Below are 24774 nucleotides of genomic sequence, written 5' to 3' on the forward strand. Positions count from 1 at the left end.
TCAAAGCTAATTTCACTAGAACGAAATAAATGGAAATTGCATTTTATTTTGGATGCAGAATTTTAGGTTGAAGTTTCGCTGCATCAGTCTTTCTTGAAGATAATTACACAAATTAAGTAAGGGGCCACACTAACTAATTAGAAAGGTAATTATACTAAACTTTGTAAGGAGAAAATCCAAATGAATCAAATTTATCGGACGAATGGGGAAATATAATATTGCCCAAAATTAAAATGTATATTACCTAAACAACCATTGTTTAAAATTTTATCGGACGAATGGGGAAATATAATATTGCCCATAATTAAAATTTTATAAACAAAAAAAATGTACTAGTTTAATATTCTAAAGGCAATTATTGTTTATTTCTTATTTACATGAAACATCCCATATCCATCGAAACGGTCGAATATACTAATTCGCATTGCAATAGCTATTTCACGTCTCATAAATTACAACTAATTTAACAGTCACTTTTCCGCGAGATATCAATTCTCTCCTTCAGCATCTTCACTCCCACATACCTGTTAGTCAAGTACTACCATTGTAAAAAAGTTGTTATAATATTATAAAAATTTAGGGAAATTCATTTTAATGCATCAATCTCCCAAATGATGTTCAATCCACCAATGCATCTAATAAACAATATATTGATCCTCATTCTTAGACCATCCACAATAGGCGCCCAGCGACCGCCCAGCCGAGCGCCGGCGCTGGGCGGTTCGCTGGGCGATCTATTGCAGCCGCCCAGCGGGCGATTGGAGAGAGAAACCGCGCAGCGCTGGGCGGTCGCGTGGCGCTGGGCGGTCCGTTCGGCGCTATTGCAGCGCCCGGATCGCCCAGCGCACCGCCTAGCGCGAAAAAATAATTTTTTTTTAAAAAAATTTTAATAGTATTATTAAACTTTTCCCGTATATGTCTCGTAAATTAAATTTTGCATATTGTGTGATTGTTAATTATTTCATTTTATATATATTTGTTAATAGTGATGTGGATATTAGTGGCTAGGCTATGGCTGGGCTATTGCTGGGCTATTTGCTTGTTTTGATGATGTGGCAGGAGGATTTTTAGTGCTGCTGATGTGGCAGTGGCTGGGCTATGGCTGGGCTATTACTGGGCTATTCCTATTGTGGATGGCCTTAAAGAACAAAGTCATTCATTTTCAGAGGATCAGTAATGTTCCCATTTTATCCATGGTCATCGTGTTTTGAACCCCCAACCCAACTATTGATTGTCTTAATAACGACTCCCTCCGTCCCACATTAGGAGTCTCTTACTTTATCATTCATCCACTTTAACTATTTATTATTTCATCCGTCCCACAATAATTGTCATTTTATTATGGGCACCAGTTTTAAGAAATGTAAAGAAAAGTGGGTTGGAAAAGTTAGTAGAATGTGAGCCCCACTTTTTTATATTTGTTTTATAATAAAATGTGAGTAAAGTGAGTTAGTGGAATGTGAAACCTACTTACTATTTATGAAAAAATGAAGTGTGATAATTATTGTAGGATGGACCGAAATGGAAAAGAGTGATAACGGAGGAAGTATCATTTTTATAAAACTGAGTGCAGGAAAGCTAAAGTGACAAATTTCATTGTCAGAAAACATATTGGGAAGTTTGAACCTTAAATAAAGAAATAAAAGGTGACATCATTTGGTGTTCCTAATAGACACTTAAAATGACAAAGTTATGCATGAATGAATGTGTTAATTAAAATGCATTGAGAAACATAAACACACATACCTTCCAAGCAGCATAACAGTGGCCTGACCTGAGGATTAGTTCCAGGACTGACTGGTATAAAAGGTGGAACCATGAACAACTCGTAAAGCATCGACTCCAACAACCTTATAATCATGATCCACCACCCTCCATGGTAATGCCAAATGGTCCTCACAGTCTGCCTGCAATATTGCTCCAACGACGTCGTGTCATTCAGGCAGTGAATAATTCTCGAATTTGAAGGGTTTCGACTCGACTACGTTGGCTATAATTTTGAGGCCATAAACACATCTTTCCAAGTCTATAGAGTTGTTGAAATAATTAAATCTAACAAGAGGGTTGCCAATTAGGATCTTTATTTTTGAGCTTCAACTAACCTCTAGAGAGGCCCTGCACTTTTGCAAATATGAATCCCCCTTGATCTGGGGCTTGGGCTTGGGCTTGTGCGGAGATCTGTATTTATCAAATTAGGCAACTTGATTTATTTGGCCCACAAAAGGTTGGTCCATAACAACTGTTATATTATGGGCCTATCCCACTCAGCATTAACAGTTGAGAGGGCTTCCAACTGCCCCAGCTGATAATATAACCTCATTGTTGGGCTCTTGTTTTAAGTATGCTGTGTGATTCTTCCCATACGCATCTTTCCTTTAGCAGTTGGCCTCTTCTTCCCTATCAAATTTTGGTAAAATATTGATACTATAAAATTACTACAATACCTTGAGTGGTGAACAAGATATTTTGAACCGTAGCATTTAGCAACACAGTAAGCATACTCCAGCATTAGATCTGCCGTCAAATATAGTGCCGCCGATTAAATGGTCATACGTAAATCCATTATAAGGAGCAACGCCAGCCTGGAGCAATCCATCCCTCACCGCCGCCTTCCACTGCCGCAACGTGGTCTCCACCCATCGGTACGACTCCTCAACGAGGCGGGGGTCCCACCCAGCGGGAGGCGCGTGAGTAGAAACCGGCGTTGATACAGGATGAAGCGCTGGGCGGGGGAGGAACGGGAGAGGTCCAACAGGGCTCTCCTCCCATAGGCGGAGAGATAGGTGATGTTGGGATTGCCGTAGGGCGAGCCCCCGCGCTCCTGGAGTTTCGGGAGAGCGTGGCGGCGAGTGAGGCCGATTATGATGTAGTCATAGAAGGAAATTGGTAGCGCTGAGGTTGCTTCGTGCATGAAACTCCGAATCGAACCTTGAAATATTGTTAAATCCTTTTCACTGGGCGGCACGAGATTTCATGTTTTGGTTGTTCGAATATAAGTGAAATTAAGGTATTTATGTCTGGACATTTTATTTTAAGAATTGACAACAAACATATACTGTAGTTTAGAAACCACTTTAATAGATAGATGTTTTGTCACGCCATTGTATACATAATAATTCCAAATTTCCAATGACACTTGTGTTGTCAATAACATTACGTTGTTCTATTCTCGTGGAGTACTTGATAGGGTGTGATGGGTGTAACTTATTTAAAATTGGATATAAATTATGTTTTTAAAAATTATACTACTAAAAAAAGGTTAGGTATTTTGCAACCATTTATTTTTTAGGTGCTAATAAATACAATCTGTGTACTGAATTTTCAGCATACTTTTCAAAAATAGTCTTAAACTCATAGACTCAGTAGTATTTTCATATTTTAAAAGACCCATTTTGAGATATTTTGAAAAGATTTTTTGCCTACCTAATGATATGTCACATCGCAAAGTCATCCCGTGAATTATGTGGTTCAACTACAAGAAACTAGTAGGATTAATATTCTATTTTGGAATCTTGAATTTAATACCTCCGGTCAATGAAGTTTGACCAATAATAAATGTGACGAGACATTTAATTTTGGAAAATTAAATGATATAGCGTCGATCTACGTTCCGCGTAGACGACTGTAGTATATTCACTTTCTCAAATCCGATTCCCGGTGAGTGAGAAATAGTGGATAAGAGTTGGTCACATTGTAACTTTTGATAAAGCTATGAGTTGAAAGTGTAGGGAGTAATTAACTAGTGTTAATTATCCCACATAGGAGATGAGACACATCTTTAAATTTGTATTTATTAAGTGACTAATTACACTTAGTAATTATCGTGGACTAAGATGGGTGAAAGAGCTCACATGCGCGCACACGCCGAGCCGTGCCCTTGGACTTGGATCTTGGTAATTGGTCTTTGGGCTTGGTTCTGGATCCAGACTTAATGTTTTGATCAACTCGGCCTGCTGCGCCTTGAGCGATGCCTGGAGAACGTACGTTGAGTGTTAATTAGTAACAACCCCAACCCTATGTATGATATACACCCGCCGAAGGAGAAAGTGTTTGATGACAGCATTCCCATTGTTATACTTTTCGATAACAAGCAACTTTGAAGAGCGGAAAACCATAAAACTTATTTTTGTCCCTATTATATTTTCTGTCAATTTGTTTTAGCTCGCCGTTTTTATGTTATCTTCTGTTTTTTTCGACTTATTAGATTTCTTTCATGATGTTTACATAGGGTATTGAGTATTGACGGTCTAAAATGCCAAACCATCAATTTAGTAAGACATTTTATATCCTACATAAACCACATCAAACAAAATTGATCTTTTAAGGACATAAAAATTGAGACGCATTTATTAGCATGAAATTTTTTAAAATATTAATAATTTAAGACGCAAAAGAAAATGTTCCTAAATTAAGAACAATTAACTTAATCTTTTTATTTTTTAGGATGCTTTCATTTGCGTTTTCTAATTTTAATTGGGGCACTAACAATAGGAATACTGAAACGAGGATTTTTTTTTATATCGCGTGTGCACAGAAATAGATCACTGCAAGCGCTTGGTCAAGACACCACGCTCCTTAAATCCACTAGAGCACAAGGTCTAGGAACTTAAGAGAACATAAAGTGCTTGGTCGTTGGACACACATCGACTCCCCTTCAAAAAAATATAAATCCCTCAACCCGAATACTATGAATTAGTATAGGGAAGTGTGGTCGATCCCACAGAGATGGACTCGCAAAGTAGTGCTCAGAGACTTTGGACAGACAAATGGCTGCTGCCACGCAACAAAAGGGTTGAGAATTTTAAACTAACTCTAGACCTAGGCAGAAAATGTAAATGCTAGACCTAGGACATGTTAAACTTGTAAATTCAGACTTCGACAACAAGAAACATAACCACTTCCTAGACAGTGTAAACAACTACCTAATCTAGCTAAACAGAATATGACTGAAAGTGGGGACCATAATTCCAAAAATGGCAAGTACGGAAAGAACTGCAGATTAACAAACTCTGACGCTAGCTCGCAGTAAAATGCATCCTCTCAACCAAATTAAACTTGCAGATGAACAAAACAGAGCAAAAAGCGAGATTCGAACAGAATATAGAGATTTGGTCGTCGTTATCTTGCTGCAACTCGGAAACACATCAGATCTGCGTACACTAGACGGAATGAAAGAAAAACACGTAAACTAAGCATGAAAATCAGATCGAAACTACTCAGATTCACGTCAGAATACTTGATCCACTCCGGATCCAAGACATCCGAACCCAACAACCAACAAATCCAGCAAATCCAACCAAAATTCTTCCACAATCCAACTCCAATCTCCCAGATCTGACCATTAACCTACAATAACTCAGTAAACAGCTGCGAAACGCATCCAACTCAGACAATTTAAAAACTCCAAAATCTCAATAAGCGAAACGATCAAACCAGAAATCAACACAATCGCCATAACGGAAAATCAAACTTGCATTTAAACCAGAAACTATTCGGTGAAAACAGCGAACCGAGCTTCGAATAACGAAGCTCGGCAGAGTAAGTAAAATGCGGAAAGCGGAAAATAAATTGTTTCTTCGCTCCTAACAAGAGCGGTGTTACACCATATCGGAAGCTAAGATGAAACCCGAACGTGCGAACTGAGATCTCCTCAAAACTAGTATCAAGTGTGTGTGTGGGAAAGTGAACTAAGCAACAGGCTGTGGTGAGGTCTCCCCCGGGAAGATCCCTCCAGCTTGCATGCTTCTGCCTTTTATAGATGCGGACATAGCCCTTGAGTCTTCGTAGAAATCCCTATTCTACCCTTCAACTCTGGAGCTTCCTCCGTCGAGCAATTCTCTTCATAATCGTTCGCTAAATCGCCAGTTCCTCGACCTTGTGATTTTTTTGGTCTTCTTTCCTGGACCTGGCGAATTCCTTCACACACCTGGCTTAAAACGTGCGTTAGTCCTAGTAAAATCACGAATTAAATCCCTAGACCCATGCATGAAATTAGCCTTATCAAACTGCTCACACTTAAACCATGCTTGTCCTCAAGTATGAAAGACAAGAAAAAGAAATAAGGCGAATTTCAATGCACGGCCCCCCCCCAAGTACTATTCTACAAACAAAACAGACTCCTAGACCTAGACAACTACAACACGAAACACATAAAAATCACAAAAGAAAAGAAAACACATAAGCGCATAAACTGGTATTTCCCTAGCAGCCATCCCCACAAGTTTAAGGTCAATCCAAGCGTTTACAGCCTCAGATTCCTCCCCCTCCCTTCTTCTGTCTAGTCAAGTTGTCAGTTCGTCAAGATAGCCTTCTGACTTCCCAATTGTTAGATTCACTCGATCACTCATTCCTCACCAGGGATGTTAGGATCGGATCGCTCTTAAGTTAAAGTTACTCCACTGATGCATCGGGTTATGAGAGTTTCTCCTTCCTACCGTCTCCTTTTTATTCCTGGGTCTGGTTACTACTGCTTCCTGCCCTTAATTTTTTTTTTTTTTTTTTTTTTTTTTCCTGGACTTCGTCCAGCTTATACCTCCGGTTTTATTATTTTAACTCCTCCCCTGGACTTCGTCCAGCTTATACCTCCGGTTCCTGGACTTCGTCCAGCTTATACCTCCTTTTCCTGGACTTCGTCCAGCTTATACCTCCTTTATTCTCTACTCCCTAAGCATCAAGTGGTAGCCCATTCTTTTTACAAGTTAGCTCAAAGTGTATAGGCTTATAACTCGCTCTTATAGTAGGGCTGCACAACTGGGTTATCTAAGGCATCCTCTATCGTTCTTACTTCATCCAACTGACTTTGATTTATTAAGAGAAAAGGATTCACAATTTAGCATGTATTTTCTCTTCAATTACTCTCCCTAAGGGGCTTTTTGCTATTTATTTTACCAGTTATGCAAACACGAAACCTAAAAAAAAACTTCTACAAACTCCTAGACCTAACAGAATATGTACAAGACACTAACTGCACTAACTGCGTCCCCCCTCCCACTTCATTTATGCTTGTCCCCAAGCAATCCGTATGAAGTGGAAAGCAGGCCAGTTAGTGGCGACATGAAACGAACTCAACAAAACACAAACTTCTCACACTTAGACCAAGCATTGGGCTAAGTGGGGGAAGGAACAACATACAACACAAAACATGTTATGACATATAACCCCTTCTCACACTTAGACCAATGCTTGGTCTAAGTGGAAGGGTTCAACACATATATACAGAACCTAGCATGCTGGCAGGTAAAACAGAAATAAAACGAAAGAACTGTTAAATAAAAGAAAGAAAAAGTTACTTGGGTTTGAGGGGAAATTCAATTCGGTGTCTGGCCCCCGTGGGAGCCAAACTTTGGTGGCACCGTCGGCTGGGTCACCTTTGCTTTCTTCCTGGCCGGCATCTCCGGCTTCTCTGGTCTGTCATCAGTAGGTCGGGGTATGGCTGTCCTCAGGACCACGGGTCTAGCGGAAGAGGGGGTGATGTGAGGCCTCGGGCCTTGTGATGGCTTTTGCGCGGATACACTTCCTGGACTTAGCGTTGTAATGTTGCCGCTAGACCCAGGAATAGTTTCTGATGCATCCGGGAACTTTTTGTGCAGCCATTTCAGCATGGTCGTCATCAAAGCAACACCCTCCGCCATCCTGTTGGTTTGCTCACTTGACGAAGCCACCCAATCGGTGATACGTCCCCTCAGGACTGCGGCCTCTTCCCTGCTTTTTCCGAATTCCCTTCGGATCTCAGTCATTTCCTTGCGTACCCCGTCGATTCCTTTCCTTACCTCCTCAACTTCTTTCTGAACTCCCTGAACCATCAGCCTGACTTCGTCCTCAGTGGCTTGATCCTTTACCTCCACACCATCGGGTTCCTGCTTGACTTGTGCCTCTGACTTACCGACCTCATAAAAACACACCTCCTTCCCTCGGGCGATCAGCAACCCCTTGTTGAAAAAAAAGTCGAAATTGAAGACTTCCGGGGCTGAGCACATCTTTACTACACGGCAGGCCTTGCTGATTTTAATTACAATGTTGCGCTGCAAATAGGCAAGGCCCCGAGAAGATGGCACGTGTACAGATGCCTGGACGGGTTGGAGGTGACTTGATGGCAGGCTTGGGCTAACCAATAACCCAAATGAACTCGTACTCCTGTGGCCATGCACCACGTAAAGTATAGGTCGGCGGTCGTCAGGGCGTTGTTGGCAGTGCCCATCAAGTTGTAGCTAACAAAAGTTTGGGCGAATCGCAGGACCCGATTTTCTATATGGTGTGCCTTCGAAAAACTTGTTTTAAATTGACCCACTCTTGAGTGAGTCAAGAACTCCCACGCACCTTGTGCCTGAAATCCTGGCGTCAACTTCGGCGGACCAACCATTCTGTCGTTCCACAGGCCCTCATCATCTTCTGTTCTCGTTAGCAAGCCCATCCGCAGCGTCCACTCCCGGATACTCATCCTATGTTCTTCATTAAAAAGCCTGAAAGCTATGGAATCCGCATCCAAATCGGCGGTGGATTTGAACCGGAAGGTGGAAAAGAATTCACGGGCCGCGTCGACTGGAACTTCGAAAGTGCTGTGCTTTAGTAACCAATCAAAACCGATTGCATCTATATACCCCCTGAACTCATCGTTAGAGCTAATATGTTTGAGTTCCGCCGGGTGGTACATTTTTCCGGACTTCGCCACCTTTCCCTCAGCACTCTTTTCCTTGTATATGGCCACACGTTTTGGATCGTCAAATCTTCTCATATCGTCTAGCAGCTCGTTTGTAATCCAAATCTCCGTCGGCTCAAAGTTCAGTACATCCTCGTCTTGCTCCTCCTCTGAATCACTGGACCTGGCAGGATTCTCGGGCTCTGTGGCGTATGGTACCTTGGCGGGTGGAGGAAGTGGAGATTCAGTAGATTTCCCCCTCTCCTTCTCGGTCGAGGAGGAAGCAATTTGTTTCCCTTTCCTCTTCTTAGCCCTCGCGCGGCGCCCCTCTTCGTCACTCTCCCTTCCACTCGGCCTGGGGGAGTCTTCCTGCGCAGACACGGCTGTCGCTAGGTCCAGCGTATCCTTTTCCTTTTGTTGGGCAGATACGTCAATGTCATCAAGAATACTCCGACGTGTCCGTCTCCTTGTTTCCCTTAGATTAAGCTGCGAATCGGCCTCCTCAGAGACCTCAGTTAAATCCACTATCATGTTGAGTCCTGCATCGACAGTTTCTTGAGCACCCTCAGAATCGAGTGCTCCACTTTCCTCTGCTAACAATGGGGTTGCCCCCGTGATATAAACAGGGGTTTCTAACCCCGTAAGATTTCCTTCAGGTTGGGCTTCAGTGCCCACAGATTTTTCGGGAGTCCTTCCCGCATCAACATCTTCCTCAGTAAATTGGGCTTCATCGCCCCCAACTACGTCTATGGTTTCCTTTTCTACATCCTTCTCAGAATTTAGGGCTTCTCCGCCCACTTGAACATCATCATCATCAACAACGGCATCCCTCTCAACAGACGCCTCCAGAACAGGGGTTTCCCCCTCAACCCTACTAACAGTAATAGCGGTGTCTTCAACTACCGCAACAAGAGCATCTACCCCCCCAACAACACTCTCCACCAAATTCACAGCAGAAATATCAAGGTTTACTCCCTCTGAAACACCATCACCTCCAAACTTTAAAACAGGGGATTCCTTCTGAGAATCAGAACCTAACCTGGGTTCACTTACGGCCAATAACGTCAGTCCGCGGCCAGATCTGTCTCTACTTCGCGAATCTCCGCAATGGGTGAACCTGGAACGTCGGGCACTGCATCGTCCTCCGGCCTGGTGGCGGTTTCTGGGACTGTGTCCTGGGCAGAGGTGGTTTCTTCTGGAATAATGGTAGCGGCCTCCGGCGCGGTTTCTTGTACAGCAGTGGGTGGTGTCTCGACAACCTCCGGTTGTGTCACGGTGGTTGTTGGAACGGCTGGCATGGGTTGTCCCATTGCAAACATCGCGAACGCTTGCATCGCTTTATCGGCCCCTCCGAACTTCTGAAATAGTTCATTCATGAACTCCGCCGCACTCTTCTCGGCGGATCCAGAAGCACTGCTGGTTCCTTGTTGGTTATCCATGGTATTCTGCAGAAAATTTTGAAAAGAACTTGGGCGAAATTTTCAGATTAGGGTTAGAGAGAGATTGAAATTTTGGGTTTTTGATTTGGGAGAGAGAATATTTGGAGAGAGAATGAGTAATGAAAAAAATAAAAAAGGCCAAAACCGATCATAGTGTAGGCATTGGAGAGGACAGTTTCCCTTTGCAGGCGGGTGCAGGTGGTGACGCTAGCGACCGTACGCCTCCCCATAAAGTGCTCTTTGAAATCCGGACCGGTGCCAACTCCCTCCAAAACTCTTTTACCCCACAATTCCTTGCTCAAGTAAATTCCTTCTGCCAAAACACACTAAAAGAAAACATCAAACTAAAAAAAACAAATATGAAACGCCAAACTCCCCGGGTCTAGGATATGACAGCATCAAAAACATTCCCGATGGGTCTGGTGTTTCGAAAATATTTTTGGAAGAATAAAATTTTTTTATTTGTTTGGATTTTTCTTGATTTAAAGAAAGCAATTAAATATTTACAAAATTGTTGTCAAGTGTTCTCAAAATTTCCTGGATCAGGGTATGGTCAAACTTTTAATTACTAGACCCAGGAGATATTTTAAAAACACTTCCTTCCTAGACTGGTTAGGTGATATCAAAGAGTGCGCGTAGTGGCACTTCGTCCACTACACACAACTCTGAGCTATCCCTAAAGACCTTTATCCTATGTCCATTGACAAGAAAAGGTATGGAATTTGGTGCACTTCCCTGGATTTCAACTGCTCCGTTTGCTCGAAGTCCCATGATGATGTAAGGCCCAATCCATTTAGACCTTAACTTTCCAGGCATCAACTTGAGCTTGGATTGAAACAAAAGGACTTTCTGTCCTACCCTGAGTTCCTTGACCCGGAGATTTTTATCATGCCAAAGCTTAGTTTTTTCCTTATACCACATGGCAGATTCATAAGACTCAAGCCGTAACTCTTCCAGTTCCTGGAGCTGCATCTTCCTCTCTTCTTCACAAGCCTGCGGATTCATGTTGATCTCTTTGACCGCCCAGTATGCTCTGTGTTCGATTCCCACGGGTAAGTGGCACATTTTTCCGAATACCAACCTATATGGTGACATACCAATAGGTGTCTTATAAGCTGTCCTATAAGCCCATAATGCATCATCCAGTCTCTTACTCCAATCCTTCCTAGACGGGTTCACCGTTTTTTCGAGAATGGCCTTTATCTCCCTATTTGATATTTCTGCCTGGCCGTTGGACTGAGGATGATAAGGTGTAGACAACCTATGGTGGACTCCGTATTTCTTCATGAGAGCCTCTATTGTACGGTTCTTAAAATGGGTTCCTTGGTCTGAGATGACAGCCCTAGGGATCCCGTACCTGTTGAAAATGTTAGACCGCAGAAATTTGGCTACTTCCACAGCTTCACAGGAGGTCGTAGCTTTTGCCTCTATCCATTTCGAAACGTAGTCCACCGCCACAAGTATGTATGTATTCCCATATGAAGATGGAAATGGACCCATAAAGTCCATACCCCAAACATCGAAAATCTCACAAACAATCACCGGAACTTGTGGCATTTCGTCCCTTCTAGAAATTCCTCCAATCTGCTGACACCTTTCGCAATTCTGGCAGAATTCGAATGCATCCTTATGTAATGTAGGCCAGTAGAAACCACTGTCTAGAACCTTCCTTGCAGTCTTCCTAGGTCCAAAGTGACCCCCACAAGCTAAAGCATGGCAATGATTCAGCACATCCCTTTGCTCCCACTCCGGAATGCATCTCCTAATTACCTGGTCAGCTCCCATTTTCCACAAATACGGATCGTCCCAAAAGTAGTATTTGGCTTCACTTTTTAATTTCATCTTCTGGGCCCGGGAAATTTCGTCGGAACTGGGCACTTCTCTAGTGACCAAGTAATTTGCTAGATCAGCGAACCATGGCTCTGCAATCGCCTGGCATTTCCTTTTTTCAGCATCTCCTGGACCTGTTGCTGCCATTACTTCTTCCCAATTGATAGGTCTAGGAGAATCGTTAAAATAATAAAGATGTTCTTCCGGGAACGCATCAGGTATTGCTTCATCCGTCTCACCTTGGTAAATGCGACTCAGGTGATCAGCCACCTTGTTCTCCGTCCCCTTCTTGTCTCTGACTTCCCAGTTAAACTCCTGTAACAGTAACACCCATCGGATCAACCTTGGCTTAGACTCCTTCTTTGCCAGTAAGTACTTTATCGCAGCGTGATCTGTGAAGACTATCACCCTCGACCCGAGCAGATATGGTCGAAATTTTTCAAAAGAGTACACGACTGCCAACATTTCCTTCTCCGTGGTGTCGTAATTTTTCTGGGCTTGATTTAGCGTGTTTGACGCATAGAAAATCACGTAACTTTTTCCATCAACTCTTTGACCTAGCACCGCCCCTACTGCATAGTCACTCGCATCGCACATGATTTCAAACGGCAAACCCCAATCAGGTGCTCTGATGATGGGGGCAGATACTAGTCTGTCCTTCAGCAGCTGAAAAGCCTTAATGCACCCCTCATTAAAAACAAACTCAACATCGTTATGCAACAGATGAGTGAGTGGCTGAGCAATTTTGGCAAAATCCTTTATAAATCTCCTGTAGAATCCTGCGTGACCTAGGAATCCCCTCACTTCCTTTTGATTTGTCGGGTGGGGCAGTTTTGATATCACGTCCACTTTTGCTTGGTCCACCTGTATGCCCCTTTCCGATACTACATGCCCCAGGACAATTCCTTCAGGGACCATGAAGTGGCATTTCTCGAAATTCAAAACCAAGTGCTTCTCTTGACATCTTCTCAGCACTACATCCAAGCTCGCCAGACATGAATCAAATGAATCCCCGTATACAGTGAAGTCATCCATAAAGATCTCGATGCAATCTTCCAGCAGGTCTGAGAAAATACTCATCATACATCGTTGAAAAGTGCCTGGTGCATTGCAAAGGCCAAACGGCATTCTCCGATATGCATACGTTCCGAACGGACACATGAAAGTTGTCTTCTCCTGGTCCTCGGGGTCCACGTAAATTTGGAAATACCCACTATATCCGTCCAAGAAACAGAAATATTGCTTGCCTGCTAATCTCTCCAGCATCTGGTCAATGAACGGAAGGGGAAAATGGTCTTTCTTGGTTGCCTCATTCAATTTTCTGTAGTCAATGCACATCCTCCAACCGGTGACTAGCCTGGTCGGTACCAACTCATTCTTGTCGTTCTTGACAACCTGGATTCCCGACTTTTTGGGTACCATGTGTACTGGGCTAACCCATTCACTGTCTGGTATGGAATAAATGATTCCTAGGGATAACAACTTCAATACCTCCTTCAATACCTCTTCCCTCATATTGGGATTCAATTTGCGTTGAGGGTCTCTGCAGGGTTTCGCTCCTTCATTTAATCGAATGTGATGCATGCACAGATCAGGGCTAATCCCTACCAAGTCAGAAAGTGTCCAACCAAGAGCGTTCTTGTTCCTTCGGATGACTTTCAGCAGCTCCTCTTCCTGTTCCTTGATCAAGTTGCTGTTGATAATCACCGGAAAAGTCTCATTCGCCTCAAGGTAAGCATACTTTAGGCCTGGCGGAAGTGTTTTCAACTCCTTCTTGGGAACATCCTTTTCCTGGGGCAGGGGGTTCTTTTCTGCTGCTCCAGTCGTCATCCCCTTAGTCGATCCAGGAAGATCTTCCTTGCTTGCCCCATAAAGTGTCTCCCTCGATCTGGCTAGCTCGGGCTTGGTGCAAAATTCCAGAATTGCTTCTGCTAGCTCTTCATCTGACAACTTGCTCGTATTCATTGCTTGGCACCAACTGGCCACCTCCCTATCAACAGCATGACTCATCTCTGAGTTCTCAATCTGTCCCTGCATTAATTCAGTCTCGAGGTATTCCTGGACCAAGGGGTTAATGATATCTACAGAATGCATATTTTCAACATCAAGTGGCTTCTTCATTGCCTCATCTATGCTGAATGTATATTTATCCCCATTGTAATCGAGACAGATAGTACCATCAAAGACATCAATGATAGTCTTAGCAGTTCGCAGGAAAGGTCTCCCCAATAATACTCCGCCAGACTCTACAGACTCATTATCGCTCATCTTAATCACATGGAAGTCAGCCGGGTACAGGAAGTCGTGTACCTTGACTATTACGTTCTCGAGCACTCCTTCAGGGCAGATGCATGACCTGTCCGCCAATTGGATCACAACCTTCGTATCCACCATACCTACTCCCACTAACCTCTTGTATATGGACAGGGGTAACACATTTATGGATGCTCCCAAGTCACACATAGCATGCTCAATTTTTACATCGCCGATGGAAATAGGCAAGGTGAACATACCTGGGTCATTGCATTTCGAAGGCATCCTCCGCTTCTGAATTACCGCGGACACATTCTCGCCTATCAAGATTTTTCCACTAGGTCTAGCCTTCCCAGCTATAAACTCTTTGATGAACTTGCTGAAAACTGGCATTTTCAAAGCTTGTAAGAAGGGTAGATTTATCTCCAGTTTCCCGAAAATATCCATAAGATCCACTGGCTCATCCTTCTTTTTCTTTGCCTCTCCTCGGTTTGGGAAAGGTTTTGGTCGTTTCTCGGTTCCGGAACATTCACCTGCTGAAGATTCATCGACTCCTTTTTTCTCTACCAATTCCGGTTCTGGATCTAGGAAAAATGGTTCGATTGTCCTGGGCAGCCGTTTCTCTAAATCTCCTGCCTGAAGTTCATCTCTAACTGCAGGGTTGCTTTCAACCGAGTTTCTTGATTCAGTGGTTTTTTCCTCTGTTTCCTTATCCTTAATGGGGGTCGTGACCTCTCTGTACCTCATGACCGGCCCTTCGTACTCCTTCCCAGATCTCAGCGTGATCTGGCTAATATTGGCTTTGTCAGGTGGTCTTACCGATGCAGGAATCTTGCCCTCGTTTCCCCGCATATCACTCAAGGAAGTAGCTATTTGAGACAACTGTTTGGCCAACATATCCATTGCCGCCTTCTGTTCTTGCTGCGCATCCTGAAGCTTGTGGACCACATCATTGTTCGACTGTAAATTGTTCTGAATGTGCTGCTGGGAACTAACGAGGTCGTGAACCATCTCATCAAGGTTCCTTGGTCTAGAGCTTGGCTGACTAGGGCCTGGCCCTATATTTTGGTTTGTTCCACTTCCTTGGCCTGGGCGAATGTGCCCTTGACCTCCTGGATTGTTGTTGATATTACTTCCTTGACCTGGGTAAGGTGCTTGGAAATTCCTTTGATGTGGTGGTACATAAGAATTCCCTTGATAATTTTGATTCTTGTTTCCCCAGGTCGAGTGATCTCCTTCATTACGGTTGTTCCAATTTCCTTGCCCCTCATGATTTCTCCAGTTACCCTGCCTCTCGGGCTGCGGTGCGGACTGTATACTCAGTTGGGGTGCTGGCTGGCTTTGCTCGTTTTCAGACCATCTAAAGTTCGGGTGATTCCTCCAGGGTGCATCTCTTTGTCTTCCTTGGTTCCAACTTCCATCAGGATTCCAACTTCCCATCGCGTTCGCCTGGGCCTGGTAATCACCTTCCTGAGGTCCGTAATATTGCTGGAGTTGATTATCTACTGGACCTAACAACTTAGCCGTTTCCTTTGGTGCGGCTGTATTAGTTTTTCCGATAGCATTCAGCAAGGCTTTCTCCAGCCTATCAATCCTTGCTTCAACTTTGTCATCCTCCTGCTCCCTCAATGCATTCACAGAGCCTCTTCTCACAGCATTCCTCGTACTGTCATACGCCTTCTTGGCGTCGATTAATCTTCCCAAAATCTCTCTTGCCTCACTTCCTCTCTTTCTTGTAAAATTCCTCCCGCTCGAGGAGTTCATCAAATCCTTAGACTCGGGAGTTGCCCCTTCATAAAACAGAGAGTAGGTCTCTGCCTCTATCATCCGATGATTCGGGCATGCGTCCAGCAATCCCTTGAACCTTGACCAGTATTGGCTCAATGACTCATCGTAACCCTGCTTGCATTCCACTATCTCCTTCTTCAGAGCGTTCGTCTTGTTGGATGGAAAGAAGTAATCTAGGAACTCCAATTTAAAGTCCCTCCAGGTGCGGATAGAATCCGGGGGTAATCTCAACAACCATGTATTTGCCTCCCCCTTTAGAGTGAAAGGAATCGCGCGCAAGCGATAGTCCTCCTCTGTCGCATCAATAGGCCTCTTTTGAATGCCACATAACTTGCTAAACTCGTTCAAAAACTCGTACGGGCATTCACTCCTTCGCCCAGAAAATGTTGGCAAGACACCTAACACATTCGTTTTGATCTCAATAGATCTCTGACGTGGGTTCATCACTATTGCGTGTGCTGGTTCTCCATCGAGATGAGCCGTTAGTGACCCTATTTCTGGATCTGGGTCCGCTACGTGTGCCATCTCAACTTCCTCTTCCTCCCCTGTTTCTGACTCTGTTTCCGATTCTGGTGGGGACTCCGGATCTGTTCGTCCTGAAGATTCCCAGGATTCGTCACTCAAAAACTCAGTCGGGAACGGATCTCCCGTCGTGAACCCTGATCTGGTAGTCACAGTGGAGGCTGTATCCTTGATCTTCCAAACGAACTGACCGTATTTCCAACCAGACGAGTTACTCCGGTGGAAGCTCCTGCTCATGTACTACAAAGAAAACGGAAAGAAAAAGTAAATTAAAATTATTCACACCAAAAACTCTAGGCACTAACACAAAGTACGCCATCCATCCCCGGCAACGGCGCCATTTGAAACGAGGATTTTTTTTTATATCGCGTGTGCACAGAAATAGATCACTGCAAGCGCTTGGTCAAGACACCACGCTCCTTAAATCCACTAGAGCACAAGGTCTAGGAACTTAAGAGAACATAAAGTGCTTGGTCGTTGGACACACATCGACTCCCCTTCAAAAAAATATAAATCCCTCAACCCGAATACTATGAATTAGTATAGGGAAGTGGGGTCGATCCCACAGAGATGGACTCGCAAAGTAGTGCTCAGAGACTTTGGACAGACAAATGGCTGCTGCCACGCAACAAAAGGGTTGAGAATTTTAAACTAACTCTAGACCTAGGCAGAAAATGTAAATGCTAGACCTAGGACATGTTAAACTTGTAAATTCAGACTTCGACAACAAGAAACATAACCACTTCCTAGACAGTGTAAACAACTACCTAATCTAGCTAAACAGAATATGACTGAAAGTGGGGACCATAATTCCAAAAATGGCAAGTGCGGAAAGAACTGCAGATTAACAAACTCTGACGCTAGCTCGCAGCAAAATGCATCCTCTCAACCAAATTAAACTTGCAGATGAACAAAACAGAGCAAAAAGCGAGATTCGAACAGAATATAGAGATTTGGTCGTCGTTATCTTGCTGCAACTCGGAAACACATCAGATCTGCGTACACTAGACGGAATGAAAGAAAAACACGTAAACTAAGCATGAAAATCAGATCGAAACTACTCAGATTCACGTCAGAATACTTGATCCACTCCGGATCCAAGACATCCGAACCCAACAACCAACAAATCCAGCAAATCCAACCAAAATTCTTCCACAATCCAACTCCAATCTCCCAGATCTGACCATTAACCTACAATAACTCAGTAAACAGCTGCGAAACGCATCCAACTCAGACAATTTAAAAACTCCAAAATCTCAATAAGCGAAACGATCAAACCAGAAATCAACACAATCGCCATAACGGAAAATCAAACTTGCATTTAAACCAGAAACTATTCGGTGAAAACAGCGAACCGAGCTTCGAACAACGAAGCTCGGCAGAGTAAGTAAAATGCGGAAAGCGGAAAATAAATTGTTTCTTCGCTCCTAACAAGAGCGGTGTTACACCATATCGGAAGCTAAGATGAAACCCGAACGTGCGAACTGAGATCTCCTCAAAACTAGTATCAAGTGTGTGTGTGGGAAAGTGAACTAAGCAACAGGCTGTGGTGAGGTCTCCCCCGGGAAGATCCCTCCAGCTTGCATGCTTCTGCCTTTTATAGATGCGGACATAGCCCTTAGTCTTCGTAGAAATCCCTATTCTACCCTTCAACTCTGGAGCTTCCTCCGTCGAGCAATTCTCTTCATAATCGTTCGCTAAATCGCCAGTTCCTCGACCTTGTGATTTTTTTGGTCTTCTTTCCTGGACCTGGCGAATTCCTTCACACACCTGGCTTAAAACGTGCGTTAGTCCTAGTAAAATCACGAATTAAATCCCTAGACCCATGCATGAAATTAGCCTTATCAAATACCTTTTGAAGTATTGGTGGTACGTATATTTAAAACACAAATTAGCGTCCTTATAAATTGCATTAAAATTGTTCTTAATGATTTTTTTTTGCATGTTGTGGTTATACTTTTTCCAATTTAGTTTAAATTTATAATTTATGATATAAAAAAGTTGTACTCCCGTTATCCTATTACAAAAACAGATAAGAGGTTGACTAGTCATATTTTCTCCGATCCGGACTAGTCATGCTATTTTTTTATCACCTCTAATTTGCATATTTTTACAATATATAATTGTGTTTAACATTATTGTTAGTAAATGTGTCCATTTATATATCGTCATTAATATACATTCCAATTTTTTGTAATTATTAAATTTATTAAAAAATGCATCTTTTAAAAATTTGCACAATGTCCATATTATCTCTGTGTCAGCTTCTGCACATGCACATACATCATAACGTTAGATTTTGAATTGCATTCGAAAATTTGGGTCAAAGTCAAAATATATAGTGCTTTAGAGCATCCACCAAGCGCGCTGCGTTCCGCGTTTCGTGCCAGAGGAATGAAATGGGGGCGCGACGCGTTGCGGACATGCGTTCCGTGCCCAGGCCGTGCCGTGTGCCGTCGTCGCGAGACGCGGCACGGCCTGCGTCGCCACGCGCTTCGGCGACGTGGCCCGCCCCTGCATCGTGCGTGATGCCCACTCGCCGGCCCGCGAGTGGGAGTCGTCATTTATGACGCAATAAATCTTTTTTTTAAAAAAAAATCAAATTTATAAAAAAAATTAAAATTAAAATGTGTAAACGGTAATATTACCTTTTTATATCCATTTTTTTCTTTTTTTATTTTTTTTATTTATTTTTTATTTTTTTACTCTATAAATACTCTTAATTCATCTTCATTTCACACACAACTACACATCTATTCTTCCTAAAATCAACTTCATTTCCTCTCCAATTTTCTCAAAAAATGTCCGGCGACGGCAACTCCGGCGGTGGAAATAAAAATAAAAAATGAAGTTGTAATTTTAAGAATTTTAAGTTGTAATTTTTAATGTGTGTTTTTTTAAAATTTCATCTAACATCTATTGTGTGTTTTTTATTTTTTAGAATTTTAAGTTGTAATTTTTTTATATTGTGTGTTTTTTAATGAAGTGTGTTTGTTTTAATTGAATTGGGATGGAAATAAAAAAAATGAAATTGAATGAATAGTAATTTAAGGAACGGTTAAGAAACGGATAAGGAACGGAGGGTTGCAGGTTCCGTTCCTTAGTTAAGAAATGAAGTTAAAAAGTACAGTGGGGCCCGCAAATAGTAGTTTAAAGCAGGGGCGGAGCCAGGATTTTATTGGAGAAGGAGAAAAAATATAATACATAGAAAATTTTATGTATTTGAGAAGGGGCATTTAGTGTGGTTAAAGTACATAATTAAAAATTTATGTATAAATATATAAGCGAATGAGTGGATGAGGAGGGGCAATTGCCCCATATCCTCATACGGTGGCTACGCCCCTGGTTTAAAGAACGGTTAAGGAACGGTGGGGGGAACAGCGTAGTGGATGCTATTATAGATTCATTTAGTTATTGCATTACCAAAAAAAAGTGTCACCACAATCCATCCTTCTGAATACATTCTTACGTATGAGAAAATAAAAGACTAGCACAATCATTAATTTCCCAATCTCTCCTTCAGAATCTTCACTCCCATATACCTATCACACAAAATCAAAGCACACACGCATATACATTAAAATCATGCAAAAATGTATGAAACATTCATGTATAAAATGGAAATATATCTTAGTTAAGAAATGAAGTTAAAAAGTACAGTGGGGCCCGCAAATAGTAGTTTAAAGCAGGGGCGGAGCCAGGATTTTATTGGAGAAGGAGAAAAAATATAATACATAGAAAATTTTATGTATTTGAGAAGGGGCATTTAGTGTGGTTAAAGTACATAATTAAAAATTTATGTATAAATATATAAGCGAATGAGTGGATGAGGAGGGGCAATTGCCCCATATCCTCATACGGTGGCTACGCCCCTGGTTTAAAGAACGGTTAAGGAACGGTGGGGGAACAGCGTAGTGGATGCTATTATAGATTCATTTAGTTATTGCATTACCAAAAAAAAGTGTCACCACAATCCATCCTTCTGAATACATTCTTACGTATGAGAAAATAAAAGACTAGCACAATCATTAATTTCCCAATCTCTCCTTCAGAATCTTCACTCCCATATACCTATCACACAAAATCAAAGCACACACGCATATACATTAAAATCATGCAAAAATGTATGAAACATTCATGTATAAAATGGAAATATATCTTTAGACATACCTGCCGAGCATCATAACAGTGGCTTGAGGATTAGTTCCAGGAGAGTCACGGAAGGTGGATCCATCAATAACACGCAACGAATCAATCCCAATAACCCGATAATCGGAATCCACAACCCGTCCCATCTGGCATCCCCCGTGGTAATGCCAGATGGTCATGACCGTGTCCTTGCAGTACTGCTCCAACGAGGTGGAGACATTAGCATGGTGGGGGAGGAGGTTGATGGGCGAGCTAGCAGTCATGTTGAGGAGGACGGGGAGGGAGAGGGAGTTGTATCTGAAGGGCGCCATGGGCCTCGACTGGATGACCCTCTCAATCACCCTCAGGCCCTCCACGCATCTCTGGAGGTCCTGAGGGTGTTGGAAGTAGTTGAATGTGACGGAAGGGTTGTCGTTAGGGTTTGTGTTTACGAGGTGTAGGTGGCCTTGGGAGAGGGGCCCTCGAACTTTCTCGAGGATGAATCCGCCGTTGAAAACGATGGGGTTTAGGGCTTCCATGTCTGAGATTGCTTTTGCTAGGGCTTCTGGAGTTCTTTGCTTTGGTGGTAATGTTGAGAGCTGACCAATCTGCGTCAACATAATTCAAGAATTTAATTGTTACATGTTCATTTATGTGGTGGATATGTATCGAATTAGATGTGTAACGTTTTTAATCTACTGAATTGATTTAGTGTAACATGGGCACATGTGCCCTACGACTTTGGGAATGGACTTGAGATATGAAATGGGCACTCATGAAAATAGTTATATGCTGCAACTAAATTTCTAATTTTAAAAGGCCCCACAATTTAAATCATTAAGTTGAAGGTAAACTTATAGTAGAAACTTACCCTTGGAGAGAAGATTCCAAAGTCTCTGTGGGTGGAGCCGCCAGCGAAGTTTTCTCCGCTGGCGGCTTCGATATAGCTCCCATAGGAGGTAATCCCGACGACTTGAATCAAGGACACCTCCACCGGAGCCGGCGACGGAATATATATGGCGTTCATTGGGTTGTCGGCCATGCCTTGGCCCACTAAAGGCTGGTCCAAAACGACTGTTATATTATGGGCCTTAAGGTGGTCCAATGGGCCCACCCCACTTAGCATTAGTAGATGTGGGCTCCCAATCGCCCCTGCTGATAATATTACCTCATTCTTTTCTCCATCATTTAAATAAGCTATGTGCTTATTTCCAGAAGCGTCTCTAAATATTACCCCATGAGCTGACGCCCTCTTCCTCCCTGTTCACAATTTTAAATATCAATTATTATTACATAAATTTATACTCAGAATTTTTTTTGTGTGAAAAAAAATTAGTTACTCATTCGAATTTGAAGTGGTGAATACTATATCTAAGCATCATTAATAAAGAAAATTTATCAAAAAAGCCCATAAAGTTTGGTCAAATACTATCAACCCTGTAACTTTTAAAATTGTCATTTAAATTATAATTTCGAAATTATTTTTCCTCAATTCTTCCATTAATTTAAATTCAATAGAAAAATTTTGACTAAACTTTATGATTTTTCCAGCAACTTTTCCTAATAAAATTAAAAAGGTGAGAATACCTGTAGTTGTGAAGAGAATTTTATGGACAGAAGCATGCAACATGACGGTAATGCCCTTGGGGTTGGCATACTCCAAAAGATCCGCCGCCGTGTGGCGCCGCCCCTCGCCGTCGAAGATGGTCCCGCCGACCTTCGTCCCGATCAAGTGATCGTACGTGAACCCATTATAAGGACTAACACCGGTCTGCAGCAGCCCGTCCCTGACCGCCGTCTGCCACTGCCTCATCGGCGGCTGGAACGCCACCACCTTCTCCGCCCACCGATACGACTCGTTGACCAGCCTGCTGTCCCAGCCGACGGCGGCGACGTAGCTGGAGGAGGCGCGCGTGTAGAAGCCGGCGTTGATGCAGGAGCCGCCGCCGAGGACGCGGGCGCGGGCGTTGATGACGCCGTCCTCGGAGACGAAGCGCTGGGAGGGGGAGGAGGCGGAGAGGTCGGAGAGGGCTCTCCCGAAGGAGGAGAGGTTGGTGATGTTGGGGTTTCCGTAGGGGGACCCGCCGCGCTCCAGGAGGAGGACGCTCGAGTTGTGGGAGAGGGTGGCGGCGAGGGGGCAGCCCGCGGTGCCGCCGCCGATGATGATGTAGTCGTAGTAGGAGAGTGGCGGAGCGGAGGTTGCTTGGTGTAGGAAACTGTAGTTTGGAGCTGAAATTTTTTTACCACATGAAAAAAGTTTGTAAAGCTGGATGTTTAATTAATAATCTTACTAATGAAGTTAGTAAATGTAGATATGAATACAAGATTGATAATCCAAAGTTGGGGTACAATTGTTTTTAACTTCAATTGAATTTTAAGGCACTATGTGACTATCTTGTCTCTAGGCTTCTAAATAAACATAAAGTTGTCAGATGTATCTAAATGAATGGCCATGATTGACTTTTTCACAAAATATACTATTCGAACGAAATTAGTAACATGCACTATATTTAATATGTTTGTATATCTATGTACTATTCAGCTAAGGGCATGTTTGGTATGGTAGATAATTCATCTCGGGATGGAATTCCATGAAAAAAATGTCATTTTTTACATGAAATTTCATCCATAGAAACATGCTTTAATTGATAAGATGACTCATTTGATTATATAAAGCTAAAAATGATTGATTGATAATAGTTGGATATATAATTAATGTTCCTTGGGAAGAAGTAGTTGGACAGTTTGTGGCTTTTACGGGGCATAATTAATAAAAAGGGACATAATATAGTTACATATATCTGTGAAGAATATTTATTGACCGAAATGGAGTAGCTCGTAGATGCCAGCAAATTAATGAATTAGTGAAAATTAGTTAAATTTACAGGTATAAATACAAGTTATTAAATGAATTATGTTTACAAATTACAAAATGAAATCAGAGTGAGAAATGGAAAAGAAAACCATAACTTGTGGATGCAAATCAAGTAATACAGTAGTGATAACCAGTTAAAAACATAAGTACTATAGTATAAATCAAAGTGCATAATATGAAAGAAAACATTCAATAGCATTGATTTTGAAATGAATCTTTGAAATCCACTACTACTTCAATGAGGTTTCAGTCAAAACAAAATCGTAAGTAGGTGAACAGATGAAAAAAATTCTTACAAAAAAGAAGATATAGGGAAAATTAATTAAATGCAGAAAATGAAAACAAAAGAAATAGTAAAGGAAATATTTAGAGTTAAATAATATACCTGGCTCTGATGAGCAGAAGCCATGAAAGAGCAAAATCTCAGCAAAGGCAAAAAAGAACAATCTCCACAGCCAAAAACCCATGACTTCAAAATCTGAATTTGTAAACTAAATAATTTTGCTCTTCCTTTCTTTCTTTTTTTGACTTTTTAACTTGTGAAAAGTTATTTCTGTAAATAGTTTAGAGAATATAAAGCTTTCTTGATATATTATATATGTATAAAGTAAGTATATATATAAGGGTAGAATTATTGAATAAGGAGAAGAGCAAGAATTGAGAAGGGTTACTAAGCTCACAAAAAGTTGGGAGAATGAAAAGATGGTTGGTGGTTGAAGATGAGAGCTTAAAAGAAGCAAATTCAAGAATTATGTACATTTTTTTTGGAGGCATTTATATAATGATACGCTCAGAGTCATATAAATATATATGCACCTGAATTAGTGGCAATTTAATTGGAGGGTGGGTGGGGGTTGCAGTGTTGCATGCTGCTTTTTGAGGTGTATATGTGTAGTAGCTACGTGGAAATAATACTCTCAATGAGCAGATATTTCTGTTAGGTTAATTATGATATGATATACTACTATACTAGGTGGGATTAATATAAAGTGATTTCAGGTCTTGCTCGAGTTATACATGGCCGGTGACGAAAATATTCAGGAATTATGGTTAATTGGAGTGTGCATTCTGGTTGGAAGTATAAAAAATGGCTATTACGCAGTTACTGAATTAATTGTCAGTTAATGCTCAAATTTCCTCTAATTTTAACATGGTCTTTGATAACGTTGCAATAATGACTTGATCGCCTTAACAATCATAATAAAGCAATATTGACTTGGGTTATTTGTTTGTAAATACATAAACTTTCAATATTTTTTCATTTTTTTCCCTTAATTTTTTTTAAATATAAATAAATGAATTTT

At 42.1% G+C, this 24774-nt stretch overlaps 1 protein-coding gene and 1 long non-coding RNA gene across 5 annotated transcripts; both read right to left on the bottom strand.

Moving 5' to 3' along the window:
- Nucleotides 1-310: 310 nt before the first annotated feature.
- Nucleotides 311-2864, bottom strand: LOC121770709. 2 transcript variants are annotated; one of them, XR_006043815.1, is made up of 3 exons: nt 2103-2864; nt 1747-1907; nt 311-524 (listed from the first exon to the last, which is right to left on the bottom strand). It is a non-coding gene; the product is annotated as an uncharacterized LOC121770709 (long non-coding RNA). The 2 variants fall into 2 exon arrangements; XR_006043814.1 differs by having other exon boundaries at nt 1747-2864.
- A 16989-nt stretch (nt 2865-19853) lies between these two features.
- LOC121770596 (protein HOTHEAD-like) lies at nt 19854-24229 on the bottom strand. Of its 3 annotated transcripts, none has more exons than XR_006043769.1 (6): nt 23856-24229; nt 22183-22824; nt 21467-21855; nt 20638-21203; nt 20420-20538; nt 19854-20009 (listed from the first exon to the last, which is right to left on the bottom strand). XR_006043769.1 is itself a non-coding variant. In XM_042167349.1 (6 exons), the coding sequence occupies exons 1-5, from the start codon at nt 23935-23937 to the stop codon at nt 20496-20498; spliced, it is 1722 nt and encodes a 573-aa protein (XP_042023283.1). In that variant the 5' UTR covers nt 23938-24229; the 3' UTR covers nt 19854-20009; nt 20466-20495. The 3 variants fall into 3 exon arrangements, 2 of the variants coding, with proteins under 2 accessions (XP_042023283.1, XP_042023282.1); XM_042167349.1 differs by having other exon boundaries at nt 20466-20538; XM_042167348.1 differs by lacking the exon at nt 19854-20009 and having other exon boundaries at nt 20383-20538.
- Nucleotides 24230-24774: the final 545 nt, after the last annotated feature.

This window comes from Salvia splendens, chromosome 16 (genome assembly GCF_004379255.2).
Source record: "Salvia splendens isolate huo1 chromosome 16, SspV2, whole genome shotgun sequence".
Classification (NCBI taxonomy): Eukaryota; Viridiplantae; Streptophyta; class Magnoliopsida; order Lamiales; family Lamiaceae; genus Salvia; species Salvia splendens.